We start from the raw sequence: 15,627 nt of genomic DNA, 5'->3' as shown, positions 1-15,627 counted from the left end.
GTATTCAAAGTTATGTTAGTTAATTACTAAAGAAATACTGATTATCAAGAAAAGCTGAAAATAATCTCAAAAAAATCTTCCATTCTTACAAAATCAATGAGTGAAGGCCTAAGCCACTCAGCTCTTCCTTGTACAATCACCCCTTCCTCGTTGCAGTCAATCCAGTGAAGATATTCTGCACTGCCTTCAAAGCAAGTTTACCTTCTGTAAGATCAAACTGCACATAATACTCCAGGTGCAGACTCACCAATGACTCCGATAATTATAGATTTCCCTACTTTTATATTCCAATCTCTTTTGCAAAAAGCACCAATATTCTGCTTGCCTTCTTAATTTCACTGTAATTGCATGCTTTTTATGTTTTATGATCAGGGACCTTTAAATCTATCGTTATTCTCAATCCTGTGTGAATGCCTAAGAAGACTAGAGTTATAGAGAAAGAAAGCACAAAAAACAGCCCTTCAACCCAACCTATCCATACCAAATAAGTATCCCTCATACATCTGAAGCATACCTCATTATGCCCAAAACTTGGTAACCCATAGATAGCCCATTGCACTACTATTTTATTTTTTCTCTAGTGTTACTTTTTTTAAAGTTTCTTCCTACTTTTAGCCCCTTGATCTGTTACAATTATTGGGATTGTCTTATTGGCAACGTATTTTCTCAATATTTTTCCCATTTCATTGTTTTCCATTCTCATCTCCTTACCAAATGGCCAACCTCTTATTCTGAGACTCTGATCTCTGGTTGCAAAATCTCCAGCCGGAGAACATCCCTGTATCTACATTGTCAAGTCCCAAAAATATATAATATTTTCAATGAGATCACCTCTCATTCTACTAAATACAAGACATAAGTCTATCTTGCTTAATACCTCCTTAATTAAACTCTTCTAATCCCTGGAATCAATCTGGTGAACCTTCATTTCATTCCATTTATCCTTACGTCTACCGTGCTTCATGTGCCACCTCACCATGGCCCCAAGATACTCTTACACTTATTCATGTTTGGTTATTTTTTAATATAATTTATTCCCATTCATACTCAGTCAATGATCTCCTGCACTTTATATTCAGTAATCTCCAGCTCTTTATAATCATTTAACGATGGTCTTCATACTCGTTCAGTGATCTCCCACTAAATTGTTGCATTCATTGATTGGGATCTATTGATAACTTGATAAATTACCTATACAAATCCATGATCTTTCACCATAAAGCACTGTAAATTGGTATGTACAATATAAAATGTTTCTGATCAAGGAATTATAACAACCCTTCATACAGTGGTAAGAACTTTGCCTCAGTCAAAAGATTACAAAAATCAGATCCACATTTCTAACTTCAGCTAGGCTTCACCTCAGTACTGCAGGAACATTTCTTTGTCAAGGGTAATGGCTTTGGGATAACATATTAAGTCAAATTCAAAGAGCAACAACACTTTTCTTTAATTAACATTTTAAAGGCCTTACATTGAATGATGTGCACAAGTTAGCTTCCATTTTCTGTCTAAAACAAAAATGGCTGCACTAATTAATTAGTGCAGATGCCAGATGGCATTGAAGACATGGACAGCACAAGATAAATACAAGTTGTTCTGGATTACTCAATATCGATTTCATTATATTTCCATTGAGGCAGTAAGATTTCTCAGTCAGTTGTTTTGTTCTGCAGTGGTCATAAGTCATGTAGAGTGGGAATGTCTCAGGCTAGATTTCCAATAACAGAAAATTAGCTGATATCTACGAAAATGTAGTAATAGCACACTAACCAAAATATTCTAGAGATGGTCAATGAAATTCAACAAAAATATTTGCTTCTCATCACTATTCTTTGTCCATTTACATTAACATTGACAAGTTTTGTGTACTTCATTATCAAGGAGGTTGTTAATCCTCATCTTGAAGACTCACACATAAATGCGTCATCAATGAGACATTTGAGTGTGATCAAAATAAATAATCTTATAACTCTGCAAAAAATCAATACTTTCACAAATGTAAAGGAAATTGCCAATAAAACAGAAATGGCGCTGAAGATGCAAAAGCCAATTTTTCTCTGTCCTCTTCCAAATGGCACCCAAAACGGCTATAGGGCAGTTGAAAATAGTTACTCCACTTGATCCCATTTTGTTCCTGAATCATAAGTTAACATCATGCAAGGGACTTATTGGCCCGCTGAGGCTAGGCTGTGCTCTGCAAAAGGAATCAAGAAGGTTCCATTCTGTTTCCCACTCAAGAATCCATGAAAATCATTTTTAAAAGCCACAAAGTGTTTTCTTCTTAATACAAGAAAATATGAGCAGGAGTAGGCCGTAAGGCCATTCAAGCTATTCAATGTGATCATGGATGGTATATGCTGGCCTCAACTCCACTTCAGTGCCATTTCTCTGTACCCCTCTATTCCTTAATCTATTAAATATTTATCTACTTCCAATTTAAATACTGCTAATAATCCAGCTTCCACCACCATCTGGGATAGTTAATTCCAGAGATTCACCACCCTCTGGAAGAAGACGTTTCTCCAAACCTCTGTTTTAACTGGCTAACCCTTTATCTTGTAGTTACGTCCTCTTGTTTGAGACTCTCCGACTGGTTAAAACATCCCAACATCTACACTGTCAACCCCACCTTAGGAATGTATATGTCTGAAAAAAGTCACAAGAAATATAGGTCCAAGCTATTTTGCTCTCTCTTTTCATGACTTTATATGCTTATCAGGTCTCCCATCAACCACTGGCACTCCAGAAAAAACAATCCAAATCTGCCCAATTTCTCTGAAGTTAACAACATAAAAACCTGCTTAAGTACAATGCTTTCCAATGAATCAAAGACTATAATGACTTCATAAGGCAACACGCAGGTACAGAGACCTGTATGCCCAGCAAGCTAACCTGGGCGTCCAAAATATGGAATTGATATAGGCAATACGCACGTTGCATATTCTCCCTAAACCAACCAAAAATAGAGTAACTTGAAACTGCCTTTACTTTTTCTTTTGCTCCTCCTCTTCGCGTTTTTGTTTCTTTTCTTCCTGTAGTTTTGCGCGCTTAGCAGCTGTTTCTTGACGCTTTTGACGTTGTTGCTCAAGCTCTTCAGGAGACAATATTCGTTTCTTGCTGGTGGATATACTCAAAGGTAGAACCGGAAGAAGCTGTAGAGATATAGATCAAAATAAGATCGCTATTCCTTGCTGATTTGGGGGAAAAAATACAAGGTTTTCAATTTTTTAACTTTTATTTTTACTTTGTATTTGCTCAAGAGGAGAGAGCGTTCATCGCACTATTCCTTTTGACAATATTATTGAAAGCACTCTGTTCAAATTTACATTAGCTAAAATAAACTCTCCACAAAATATAAAGTGCTCAGCAAGCCAGGCAGCATCTGTGGAGGGAATGGATAGGCAAATATTTGGGTTGGAACTCTTCTCGTGTCTCCCCAAAATATGTCTGAGGGTTAGCACCTAAAGAATACAACACACTGCATGAATGTCACATTTTGTTCCATTCTCCACACTTGTCTACTTAACTGGATTGCCTTTTTTTAATCAATTAATTTTCCAATTTTAAGTAACTAACCCACAATGCCCTCCTTTCTCCCTCCAAGTACCTACCCACCCCCACCCCCACCTTTCCTTCACCTCCTCTCCTCTCGCTCCCCCCCCCCAAAAAATAAAGGTCCCTGGCTGACCTTCCACTGGTTTCTCCCCTTCCCCTTCACTTGTACCATTTACCATAGATACAAAACATGCAACCTTTCTATGCTCGAGTTTTACACTTCGCAACTCTTTATCTTTTTGGGCTCACACTTCTCCCTTCATCTCTGGTCTGTGTCCAACAATCTACCTATCAAATATCCCCCTCGCCTGTGTTCACCTATTGGCGACCAAGCTCTGTCCTGCCGCTATTCTCTTGCAGGTTTCTTTCCTGCCTTTGCACCCCCACAAGCAGTCTGAAGATGGGACCCAAAACGTCACCTATCCATGTTCTCCAGAGAGGCTGCATGGCCCACTGAGTTACTCCAGCATTTGTGTCTATCTTTGATATTTTTTACATTAATGTCACTTAAGATCATGGTAGCTAAAAAACTTCTACTTCAATCAGTGTAGGATAGATTGCCATACCAGTCTACAATTAATATCAAAGTAAAATCCTCATAAATTAGTTTTTTAACTGAAAGCAAATATGGTCTTATTGAACTATTTAAACTATCTTAACGTTATTACTTTTCTTTATGTTAATTTACCAGTTTTATGTCAGTGATCTTACAAAGTAATTGCCAGCAATATTTGTAGTAATTAGGCAGATATCCCATCATTAATACTACATTAAGTTAAAGTCCCTTAGGTTTATGTTTTTGTAGTTAACAAAAGTTGAATGCCTGGTCAGAATCTGGACCACATAGGAGAGTGAAGGATGAGGAGGATGAGTGTTAATGTGACACAAAAGACAATAGATGTTGGAATTTTGAGCAAAGAAGAACCCGATGGAGGAACAGCAGGGCAGAAAGAGAAGAGAGAACTGGTTGGATAAGGAGAAGGGGAGTAGGGTGCAATTAACTGAAATTGGAGAATGTAATCGTGGCGAATGGTGATCACGTCATTGGGTTCAGAGAGTTCACTGTATAAAATATTTTGAAATACTAAGTATGATAGAACAATAGAAACACAAGAATTATTACCAAACAGCGTTTTGTAATTTATGCGATAAAAAGTTGTGTTAAATATAACATTTTCTAATTTGATTGATTATAGTGTCGCTATCATCAGTGGATGAAAGATGAAGGATATTTGGTATTTAATAAATCAAGAATACCGCTAAAAATTGTATGAGATGAGCATTTGGAAACTATAAAATGTTTGGAACTCAACCAGCTTACATTGGACTTTGTGCGAAGTGATCTTCCTCCTTTACTGGATTCTCCAAGTACCATTTTGTGAAGTTCCAGAAGTTGTTCAAAGATTTTCTGATCTGATGAACTGGATTCTTTAGAGTAATCTCTCCCCTCATACTGGTACATGTGTGCTAAAAGAAGATACAACCTGGGTAATAAATTATAATTTAACCAAAAATAAGACAAGAAAGATAACACCATCACATTCAAATATTCATTCGAGTTACTCTGCTGACACAATTATCACAAGTAAAAATTGTGGAATTTCCTACCAAATAACAAAATGAAAATAATTCCACATGTATCCATACGACATGATACGATAGAAGTTTATTTCTCCCAGGAAGGAAGTTGGTCAAACCCCAGGAATCATACCCAGGAATGATTAAAAGGAACATAAGCTGAGGTTAAAACTAAATAAAAGTAGTTAAATTCTTTGAAAAATCAAGAAGCATTTTTTTTTTAATTGAAGTTCATGGCAGGGAATGTGACATGAGTAGATGTATGGAAAGAAAAATCACAAACACATACTTGCACTCTCTAGCTCTTCATTTGCCTCCGTTTTGTGCACCAGTTGGTCCTGTGTGATCCACATTCCCTTTCTGGTTTCTCCAAGAATATTTTCCAGATTGACATCTTCAATGGTACTTTCTTCAGAAGACAACAGCTTATCCAGCCCAAATTTCAGGATTTCACTTAGCTACCATTTTTAAAAAAAAGGAAAATAAATTTGATTTTATGCCTCAATTAATCATTGTGCCAAGCTGTATTGCTATTATGTAAAGTTACAGCAGAATCAAAAATATTAAATAATACAAACTGCTGGGGTAACACAGCAGGTTAGGCAACATCTGCGGATGGACGGATAGGCGACATATCAGGTCAGGACCATTCTTCAAACTTGAGATGAAGAAGGCTCCTGATCCGAAACATCATCTATCCAATTTTCTCCACAGATGCTGACTAATCTGCTGTTATTCCAGCATTTTGTGCTTTGATTAAGATTCCAACATCTGCAGTTCTTTGTGTTTACAAATTAAATAATGGTTATTTTAAATTTTGAGCATTATTTTCTTTCATACAATTCAGAAAGATATCATAGTATTTATACACGTGATGTAAGATTTAAGATATGTCTGCTTAAATTGAAATTGTAAACTTGTTAATTTCTAATTCATAATGAATTAATATGGAATAATATGGAAAGACCTTGGGGTTAATTTAGCTCATCCTTCTGGAAGGAGTCTACAATTCCTCAATTTGCAGTTTTCAATCCCAAGATCAGATGTTTTGTTAAGCAACATCTGCGGTTTTGTCTGTTGTGCAAAGTAGACTATTCCGTTTTTTTCAGATTACCCTACGTGAAAATATTCCTTCAATAAAAATAAATTTTCTTTCACTTTAATCTGTGTCCTGGGTGGCACTGTCAGTTTAATTTGGAATGCTTCAGATTTACTTATTATTTATCATTATTTACTTTATGTATTATGTCACATGCATCTACCTCTTGGATCACCTCTGAACTGTTCCTTTTCAACAAATCAATCTTCCCTGACAACAGTGTTTTGATGTGGGACATCAATTGATCAGTTTATATTGAACAGTTAGAATATACCAGGCTAAAAGTTTTTAAGATTGTGGTGAAGAACATTGATGTGATGGCCCACAAGGCATCATAGATATCGTTTTGAGCTGATAACTCTGTACTTAATCCATCTAATTTTGCACGATAGTGCACAAAATTTGTGATTTAAGGTATCTATCCAAGACTGTTATAGAAGGACCCATTACAAGAGAGGACTCATGACTTCTTTGCCTATTTGGACCACTACAGTTAGCAGATGCTCACCTGCATACCAGAAGCTCCAGATGTTTCTTCTTCTTCGTTCAATGAGAACTGACCACCTTCAATCAACGTATTAGTCAACTTTAATTTTGACATAGCCCGGTTGTATATCAACTGTTCAACTGTGTCTCTTCCAATCAGACGAATAATTTTAACTGGTCTTTATACAAAAAGGTAATATTTAGAGGAGAAAGTGATTCCATTCATCTTGACAAATGACTGTCAACTTTAATGCATGTTGTGTCATATGATATTTTCAAATTTTAACTGCACAAATTTATTGCCTATGCAAATAGCCATACCATGATACTGTTCTTACAATCTACCAATGAAATAATGCTCTTGAGTTTCAGCTTCAATTCTTCACAGACATGTGATTTTTGGTTACTTTGCCATGATCTTGTTGACAAATACATAACTTTGTATATACATAAATATCCAGACAGAACAAATGAGAAAACATGGACTTTCCATAATCCCGTCCACTTGGAGATTTTTGGAATAACGGTGTTTTTGTTATGGAGTTGAATAATGTGATGTGGTATTTTCACTCAACATTGAAATAGAGAATGAAGCTAAATTGCTTTGATATGGTGCTTAGAGATGAATTAACAGCATGACATTTAATGGAAAGCAGAATCAAGGCCCTTGCTCAGATTAGAGAAGCTGATTTTTTGTGAGACAAAGCCATGACCACCTATCTGTGCTTGAAAGAACATCAGTTCTACACAAAAATATCCTTAATTTGTTTTCATTCACTACATTGCTGAAAAGAAAAGCAACACAGTTGCTCTTTAAATATGGAAATTCTGTTCCTGGATAAAAAAGTAGGTTTCTTTGATGACCAGGAAAGTTCCACCTTGGCAATAACGCAGCTTATTTCCGTCGAGGTAATGAGAATACCACAACATATCTGGCCTCAGTAACCCAATGTCAGAGGGAAGGGGAAAAGAAAAAAAACATTGTTTGTGGGTCCTGCCTCAGAACGTTGTTCATTAATTCGCGTTAAATTCCTGCATCTTTGTGTGCATTAAGTTAAGAGAGGAATAGGCCAATTCTATGTCTGTGACGCCTTCTCTCCTAGACAAGGCTGCACATAATCCTTGCTCTGTGTATTTGCATATAAACTTCACAATCCTCTCTATCTACAACTGATCAAACCAGAATTACAGAATCAGTACGAGGGCAATGATCTTTAAGTTTGGGAATGCATCTTTGGTTAACATCATGTTATGATGTTGATTTTCATCTGCAAAAATATTCAAATTAAGAGCAATTCATTGCAATCAAGCTTTTTGACAGCACCAATATTTTTTTTTTTAAAGATACTTAGTATTAGAAACATCAGTACCTCTTCACTGCTAGCATGGAGCTGAAGAAAGGGGAAACCATTCATTACCTACAACCTCACCTCCTCACATAAAATACGTTTTTTTAATTTTGCAACCCTGGGCCGCCCAAACCAACCAAACCAGCTCCAAATCCGTATCTAGTTACTTGTCTGAGTTAATTCAGTTCCAAACACTTTCTGGCAACTTGTTTAAGGAAATATGGAACAATTTTCAGCAATGAAAGTCCGTAAGGCTAGATTCAAAATGCTATTTTCTCTCAATGATTAGTTGTAAACGGAAGAGTTGTAAAGAGTAAATTACCAAAACTGTGCTCTTACAAGCTGGTAATAAACATTTATATTAATTCTATAAGCTTCAATAAATTTTGGAGCCAACCTAAACATTCAACTGGCCTTAAGGAAGCGTAATGCACAGAATCAAATATAAGCTAAGGATTCCAACCAAGATTAATTCCCTCACCTTTTCTGGCCAATCCTGTGGGCCCTTGCAGCTGCCTGAAGGTCATTTTGTGGATTAAAATCACTGTCTACAAATATGACAGTGTCAGCAGTAGTAAGGTTCATTCCTACTCCACCTGTTTTAGAAAATCATACCGTATGTAAATCAAATATGCAATTCAGCAGATAACAAATAATCAATGACATACACGTTGTTCTGCTACATTGCAATAAGTGTGTTCCTAAGAAACCTTGCGTAATAGAAAATAGCGTTATATAAACAACTAATCACAGAATTATGCAGCATGGAAATAGCCCCTTCAGCCCAACGTGTCCATGCCGATCAAGATGCCTCAATAAGGAAAAGTGGGATAAGGGCAAAAAAAAAAATTAGGTTTGCAATAAAAAAGGTGTTTTCTTGTATTATTTTCATAACCAAGGGTCTTTTTAAGCGATAAATTTATTTTTAAAACTGCATGGTAAAAATACTAAAGGTATTGCCTTGTTTAATAGGGTATCACTGTTCAAGTGTCAATAGAAGCAATTGCTTGTCAATTTGAAATGGCCACTGTGGTGAAACTGACAGACTATGGGGAGGATAGAGAGAAATATGTTTTTCCTACAGACTTTTTTTCTCTCCAAGGCAGCTTTCTTCCCGACTTCTCTATTTTCAAAATAGCTTTCAAGTGGTTCTCTAGTTCCTAATTGAAATAGCGTTATAACTAATTTGACCTGCATAATACCAATAGCATTTTCTAATTCATCAATCCCGCTCTGAACAATTCGCATTCTTAAAATGTGCGTTATAGCAGAACTATCTGTATCATGAATGAGGTAAATAGAAAAAATCTATAGCTAGTGAGTCAGTAACTTTCAAATCATCTGCATTGAAACAAATCTCCTCCTCATCGACTCCATCTACACTTCACACTACCTTGGGAAAGCAGCCAACATAATCAAGGACCACTCACACCCCAGTCATTCCCTCTTCTCCCCTCTCCCATTGGGCAGAAGTACAAAAGTAAACTCAAACCACCAGATTCAGGAACAGCTTCTTCCGTGCTGTTATCAAATCACTGAATGGCCCTTTCATAAGCCAAAGGTATAGTCTCCATCTCCGAAACATACCCCATTACAGGCCTTGCATTTTTTTACACTTGCAATTTCTCTCCACCTGCAACACCATAACTCGATAACACTATATTCTGCACATTGGTATTTTTCTCTTTGTACCTTTTGTTATACTTATATAATGGCATGATTGTACACTTGTAAAGTTTGATATGACTGGATTGCACCTAAACAAATGTTGTCACTGTATCTCGGCACACAGGACAACAGACCAACCAACTCTTAAACAGATAGGTAGAGTGATGTATAATGAAGTCAACAGTGATATTTTAGTCTCCCAGCGCTCTGTAGAATGCTTTTACTTTAAATAGCCAATATTATTTTAGGGGAAAATATCATACCCGTTCCTACAAACCTGCCCTGGTGCTTAAAAGAAAAACAAATATATCTTGTTGATTGAAGTTTTTGATTGCAAGGAATCGTTCTTCTCCACGTACAGATCCATCCATGCGTTCATAGCTATAACCTTCAATAAAGTAAAAATTAGCGATATATGTGAGAATCACAATATATTGAATTGAATTTGTTAGTAATTCAAAAATTTGAGCGAAATGTCGTTACCATACAGTCAGAACAATAAAAAGCAAACAAAACACACAATTACACAAACATCCATCACTGGCTCTCCTCCAGGCACCTCCTCACTGTGATGGAAGGTAAAAAAAGTCTTATCTCTCCCTTGCTTTTTTACAAACTTCAATTTATATAGTGCTTTACATGGACTTAGGTTTTATTGAACAAGTGCATAGCAAGGAGTGATAATGAACACATTATTTTTTGCGGAGATTAATTGAGGAATAAATATTGACCAGGACACTAGGGAGGATCACTATACTCTTCTTTGAAATAAGATCTATAAGATCTTCTACACCATTAACAGTGGGGAGAAAAATCTTGGGTTAATGTCTCTTCAAAAACATTATGGCTGTAATAAAACAATGATGATGGAACAGTGGAGATAAATCACTTAGTAACAGCACCTCATATTCCATTTGAGTAGCTTACAACCCAATGGTATGAACATTGATTTCTTCAGTTTCAAGTAATAACCCCTCCCTGACGCCCACTCTTTCCCCTGCCTCCTACACACCCCAGTGCACACACATTTCTACTATCATCTCCCACCACGCCAGTCACCCTGCTCCTTTCCCCATTATTCTTTTCACATCCCTGATGTCTTCATTTCCCTTTCATCCCCTCCCTCCCCCCTTCTATCCATACCTCTCTGTCCGGCATTACATTTTGCTCCATTCCTTACCTGAAATTATTTTGTCTCCTTTTCATTCTTAGCCTCCACCCATTTTCCAATTCTGTCCCCTACCCCACCTGTATCTACCTATCACTTTCAATGCTGTTCCCACCCCCATGTCTCTTTTACAGCTTGCTGCACCCTACTCCAATCAGTCTGAAGAAGGCCCCAAACCCAAAACACTGCTTGTCCATTTCCCTTCACGGATGTTGCCTGACCCGCTGAATTCCTCCAGAATTTTTATTTTACTAAACCATTTAGTAACATTTGTTTTTGCAACCAAAGTTGCATGTCCATCAGGAACTAATTTTTTGAATTAGAAATGACACATTTTGGAAAATTACATCACAATGCACTATGTATATAGGCCTGCATTATTATGGACTGGTTTACGTAATGTAACAGATAATTTAGTGTATTTTTAGTGAATTTCATTGTTCTGTTCCCAGTAAATATGACAATTAAACTTTTGATTCTTCTATTTATTTGTTGTATTGTTACATTTAATGTGCCTGTAAAGCTGCAGCAAACAAGAATTTTGCTTAATTTAGACATTTTGGTCCCGGTGCATAGGACAGTTAAACACTCTTGGCAATGAACAAGATTTCCAACTGATTAACATCCAGCTCACATTCATTTGCACTCACAACTGAAAAGGCAAGTTGCCTGGATCCCTAATGGCATTCCATTTCCATAACTGAAAACTGGAATAGATATGTCCAATCATCAAAAGATGTTCTGTAAACGTTTGCCTTTCAAGAGTCAAAAGTGTCTAAATGTCACATAGTCATGGATATAGAATGAGTAGAGCAGGGAAATGAACAGGTGCCCCTATTCAACATTTCTGGCTCTCAAGGAAGCATTACATAAATGCTGTTGCAGCTTTTACCTCTATATTCCATGTAGTCCTGCAGGATATCCAGCATTCTTGTCATTTGGGAAAACAGCAACACTCGATGACCTCTGATGGATAATTTGAAATTGTAACTTAATTATCTATCTTTTATTTATCTACTTCTTATATGCATGTACTTCTCTTTCTCATTCCCCCTTCTCACCATGTACACTATACATATGCTTCAGTTTTAAGAGTGAAATAATGATGGATATCTTACTGATAATGGCAACTACAATACCCTGTATACTCTCATTCATCTGGTATCCATGGCCAATGGGAGGGTTGCCAGTAGCACAAATAAGAGAATTGCTCAAAAAAATCACTGTATATCACACATTAGTATTTTATGCAATAATGTTTAAATAAACTTCCAAATTATCCACTAACTCCTCTACCATTTAAGTAACAATATTTTACAATGCAATTCTATATTCTGTAGCAATACAAATTATTGTGCCAGATTACAAATTATTTATATGCAGAAAATTTAATGATCTCGCTAAATTAGTTTCCAAAACTGAATGAACAACCATTGATTGTGCCAGTGCAAGGACACCTCCCAGCCATAAAAATGTACATGAATGTATGAATCATAACATAGCTATGCAGTTACGCATCAGTGCAAAGTAGTTATGGGTTTGCTCAGCAGTGAAATAAAATCTATGCAAAAGGCTTGCACTTTAACAAGAATCTGACACCACTTTTATGAGGTAAGCTAACATTTCCCAGTCTTCCAATCTTGAATCAGCATTATTGCTGAGTGATATAGTGGCTTTGTGACATTAGGTAAGCTTTTATGTAAAACTTAATTAGTTTCTGAAAAGGCATTGATTGTGGCACAATGCACAGAAAAAGAGTAAAGTAATTCCATGCAAAGAATTTTAATAATCATGCCTGGGATGCAGAAATGCCAGTAAAGTATCCAGTAGATGAAGTTTACCACTCGCTTCGACAAGGTGATCCCCAATCTGAAATGGTTCTGGTTCCACACCTAAACAAAACATAAAGTGCTCACACAGATCAGACTTTCCACCATTGACTCCATCTACACTTCATGCTGCCTCTGAAAAGCAGCCAACATAATCAAAGACATGTCCTACCCCAGTCATTCCTCCTTCTCCCTGCTCCCAACAGGCAGAAGGTACAGAAGCTTGAAAGCATGCACCACCAGACAGGAACAGCTTCTTAATGTTTGTTATCAGGCTTCTTAACATTTCTTCCGTAAACTAGGGTGCTGTCCAATGCATCTCTACCATTGTGGACATTGGACTTTATCTATGGAACTCTTGCACTACAATGCTGAGAGGTATATTCTGTATCTTCCCCCTTGCTCTGCCTATTCTACTTGAGTTTAGCTTGATTGTATTTATGTATAGTATATCTGATCTGTTTTGGATAACATGCAAATTAAACCTTTCACTGTACCTTAGCACATGACAATAATAAACATAAATTTAAACAAATGAGGAAAGTCTGGACTGAAATATCAAAATATCATGAAGTTTACCCAGAGTCCTAGCCAATATGCCCTCCTTAATCAACCATCAACAACAAACAACAAATTGTCCCTTTAAGTTTTCACCTTAAACTCTGCAAATTAACTATTACATTTTATTAGACAATAAACTTCTTTACTTCTAATGTGATGAATGGTTTGTGAAGTTTTTTTAAGCATTCTAGGGATACAATAAAGTTTTAATTAAATGCAGGTGTAGTCTTTCTTGCTACACTCTAAGCAAGCAGTGGTGTTATTGTTAACTTTACCTAAAAATCATTTAACTGTGAATGATCAAATGAATTTAAATCTACTGGCATCTTAATTTTGGTAGTGATAGAGTCATACAGCATGGAAACAGGCCCTTCAGTCCAACTTGCCCATGCCGACCACATGCCCCAACTACACTAGTCCCACCTGCCTGCGATTTGCCCATATCGAGTCATAGTCATACAGATTTTCAAATGACTTCAAATACTCTTTGACGATTACTGCTTTGCTTACCATCAAAAAGATAAGGATGATCAACACATTTTCTAAGTTGGATTAGAATATTCATTAATCGTGCTTTCTTGCCCATTTCATTCTCAAATGCATCTGAAATGAAAATTACAGTGGTAATACCAACTAACCATTAAAAACATGTGACACAACAACTTCCTTCCACATCATTATTCCAAGATCTTGAAATGCAAGTTCATAGTTCTCCGAAAGTGGCAACACAAATAAATAAGAGATAAAGCAGGCATGCAGTACACTTGCCTTTATCGGTTAGGGCATTAAGCATAAAAGTTGGGAAATCATATGCAGCTGTTTAAAACTTTGGTTAGGACACATTTGGAGCATTGCATCGAGTGTTGCCACACTATGTGAAATATATTTAAAAGACCAGTTACAAAAACGTCTAGACTAATAAAATATGATAAATGATTGTACATTGCTTTAACATTAAAAATAATAACAAATAAGAATCTGGGCATTTATTAAACGGGGAATTATTACAATTGTCTGAACCCGAAGGTCACATATTCATGTTTTTCCTGTACATCACTGAAAGTAAGCATGCAGGTACAGCAGTGAAGAAAGGAAATGGCATGTTGGCCTTCATGTCGAGAGAATTTGTGTATAGGAGCAAGGAGGTCGTACTGCAGTTGTACAGGCCCCGGCTGAGACCGCACCTGGAGTATTGTGTGCAGTTTTGGTCTCTTAATTTGAGGAAGGACATTTTTGCTATTGAGGGAGTGCAGCTTAGGTTCACCAGCTTCATTCCAGGGATGGCAGGACTGATATATGATGAAAGAATGGATCGACTGGGCTTATATTTATTGGAATTTAGAAGGTTGAGAGGAGATCTCAGAGAAACATATAAAATTCTTAAGGGATTGGACAGGCTAGATGCAGGAAAAATATTCCCAATGTTGGGGGAGTCCAGAACCAGGGTCACAGTTTAAGAATAAGGGGAAGGTCATTTAGTACTGGGATGAGGAAAAACCTTTTCACCCAGAGAGTTGTGAATCTGTGGAATTCTCTGCCACAGAAGGCAGTGGAGGCCAATTCATTGGATATATTCAAGAGAGAGTGAGATCTAACTCTTCGGGCTAACGGAATCAAGGGATATGGGGAGGGGCAGTAACGGGGTACTGATTCTGGATGATCAGCCATGATCATATTGAATTGCGGTGCTGGCTCGAAGGGCCGAATGGCCTACTCCTGCCTCTACCTTCGATGTTTTTATCTTCTCCAGAGATGCAACCTGACCTGCGGAACTACTCCAGCACGTTGTGTCCTATTGTTTTGCATCTGTTTCTCCGATGTCCATTAAATAGTTTAAAATACATTGGAATTTAGGATGAGTGGAGATCTTATCGAAACATATAAGATTACTAAGGGGATGGCAGGGCTGATTTTTGTGAGAGTTGTGAATCTGTGAAATTCTCTGCCTCAGAAGGCAGTGGAGGCCAATTCTCTGAATGCATTCAAGAGAGAGCTGGATAGAGCTCTTAAGGATAGCGGAGTCAGGGGGTACGGGGAGAAGGCAGGAACGGGGTACTGATTGAGAATGATCAGCCATGATCACATTGAATGGCGGTGCTGGCTCGAAGGGCCGAATGGCCTCCTCCTGCACCTATTGTCTAAATTAACTGCATAAGTTGAATTTAACCCAAAGTAATTTTTTTCACACTGCTGCAGCTTGTGACGAAAAGGAAGAAATAGCAACAATTGGAGGAGTTAACTTTTTAATTTTTTAATGAAATGGGTAACCCAACGTTGCAAGCTCACTGCTGGATGAACTGGGAGAGCAGGGGCTGCAGGCAGGGGCGCGGG

At 37.2% G+C, this 15,627-nt stretch overlaps 1 protein-coding gene across 2 annotated transcripts in view; it reads right to left on the bottom strand.

Annotated features, from left to right (window-relative positions):
• chd1l (chromodomain helicase DNA binding protein 1-like) overlaps positions 1–15,627 on the bottom strand; it is a 56,603-nt gene that overhangs the window by 13,106 nt on the left and 27,870 nt on the right. For both annotated transcript variants that reach the window (XM_078409592.1, XM_078409593.1), the window contains exons 9-17: positions 13,807–13,899; positions 12,702–12,798; positions 11,799–11,872; positions 10,016–10,126; positions 8,552–8,666; positions 6,744–6,900; positions 5,426–5,594; positions 4,880–5,025; positions 2,992–3,155 (exon numbers count right to left, since the gene is read on the bottom strand). In XM_078409592.1, coding sequence (XP_078265718.1) covers positions 2,992–3,155; positions 4,880–5,025; positions 5,426–5,594; positions 6,744–6,900; positions 8,552–8,666; positions 10,016–10,126; positions 11,799–11,872; positions 12,702–12,798; positions 13,807–13,899 — 1,126 coding nt within the window. The remainder of the gene's footprint in view (positions 1–2,991; positions 3,156–4,879; positions 5,026–5,425; positions 5,595–6,743; positions 6,901–8,551; positions 8,667–10,015; positions 10,127–11,798; positions 11,873–12,701; positions 12,799–13,806; positions 13,900–15,627) is intronic.

This window comes from Rhinoraja longicauda, chromosome 12 (genome assembly GCF_053455715.1).
Source record: "Rhinoraja longicauda isolate Sanriku21f chromosome 12, sRhiLon1.1, whole genome shotgun sequence".
NCBI lineage: Eukaryota > Metazoa > Chordata > Chondrichthyes > Rajiformes > Arhynchobatidae > Rhinoraja > Rhinoraja longicauda.
Note: the sequence above shows the minus strand (reverse complement) of the source record. Positions and strands in the feature narration are given on the sequence as shown.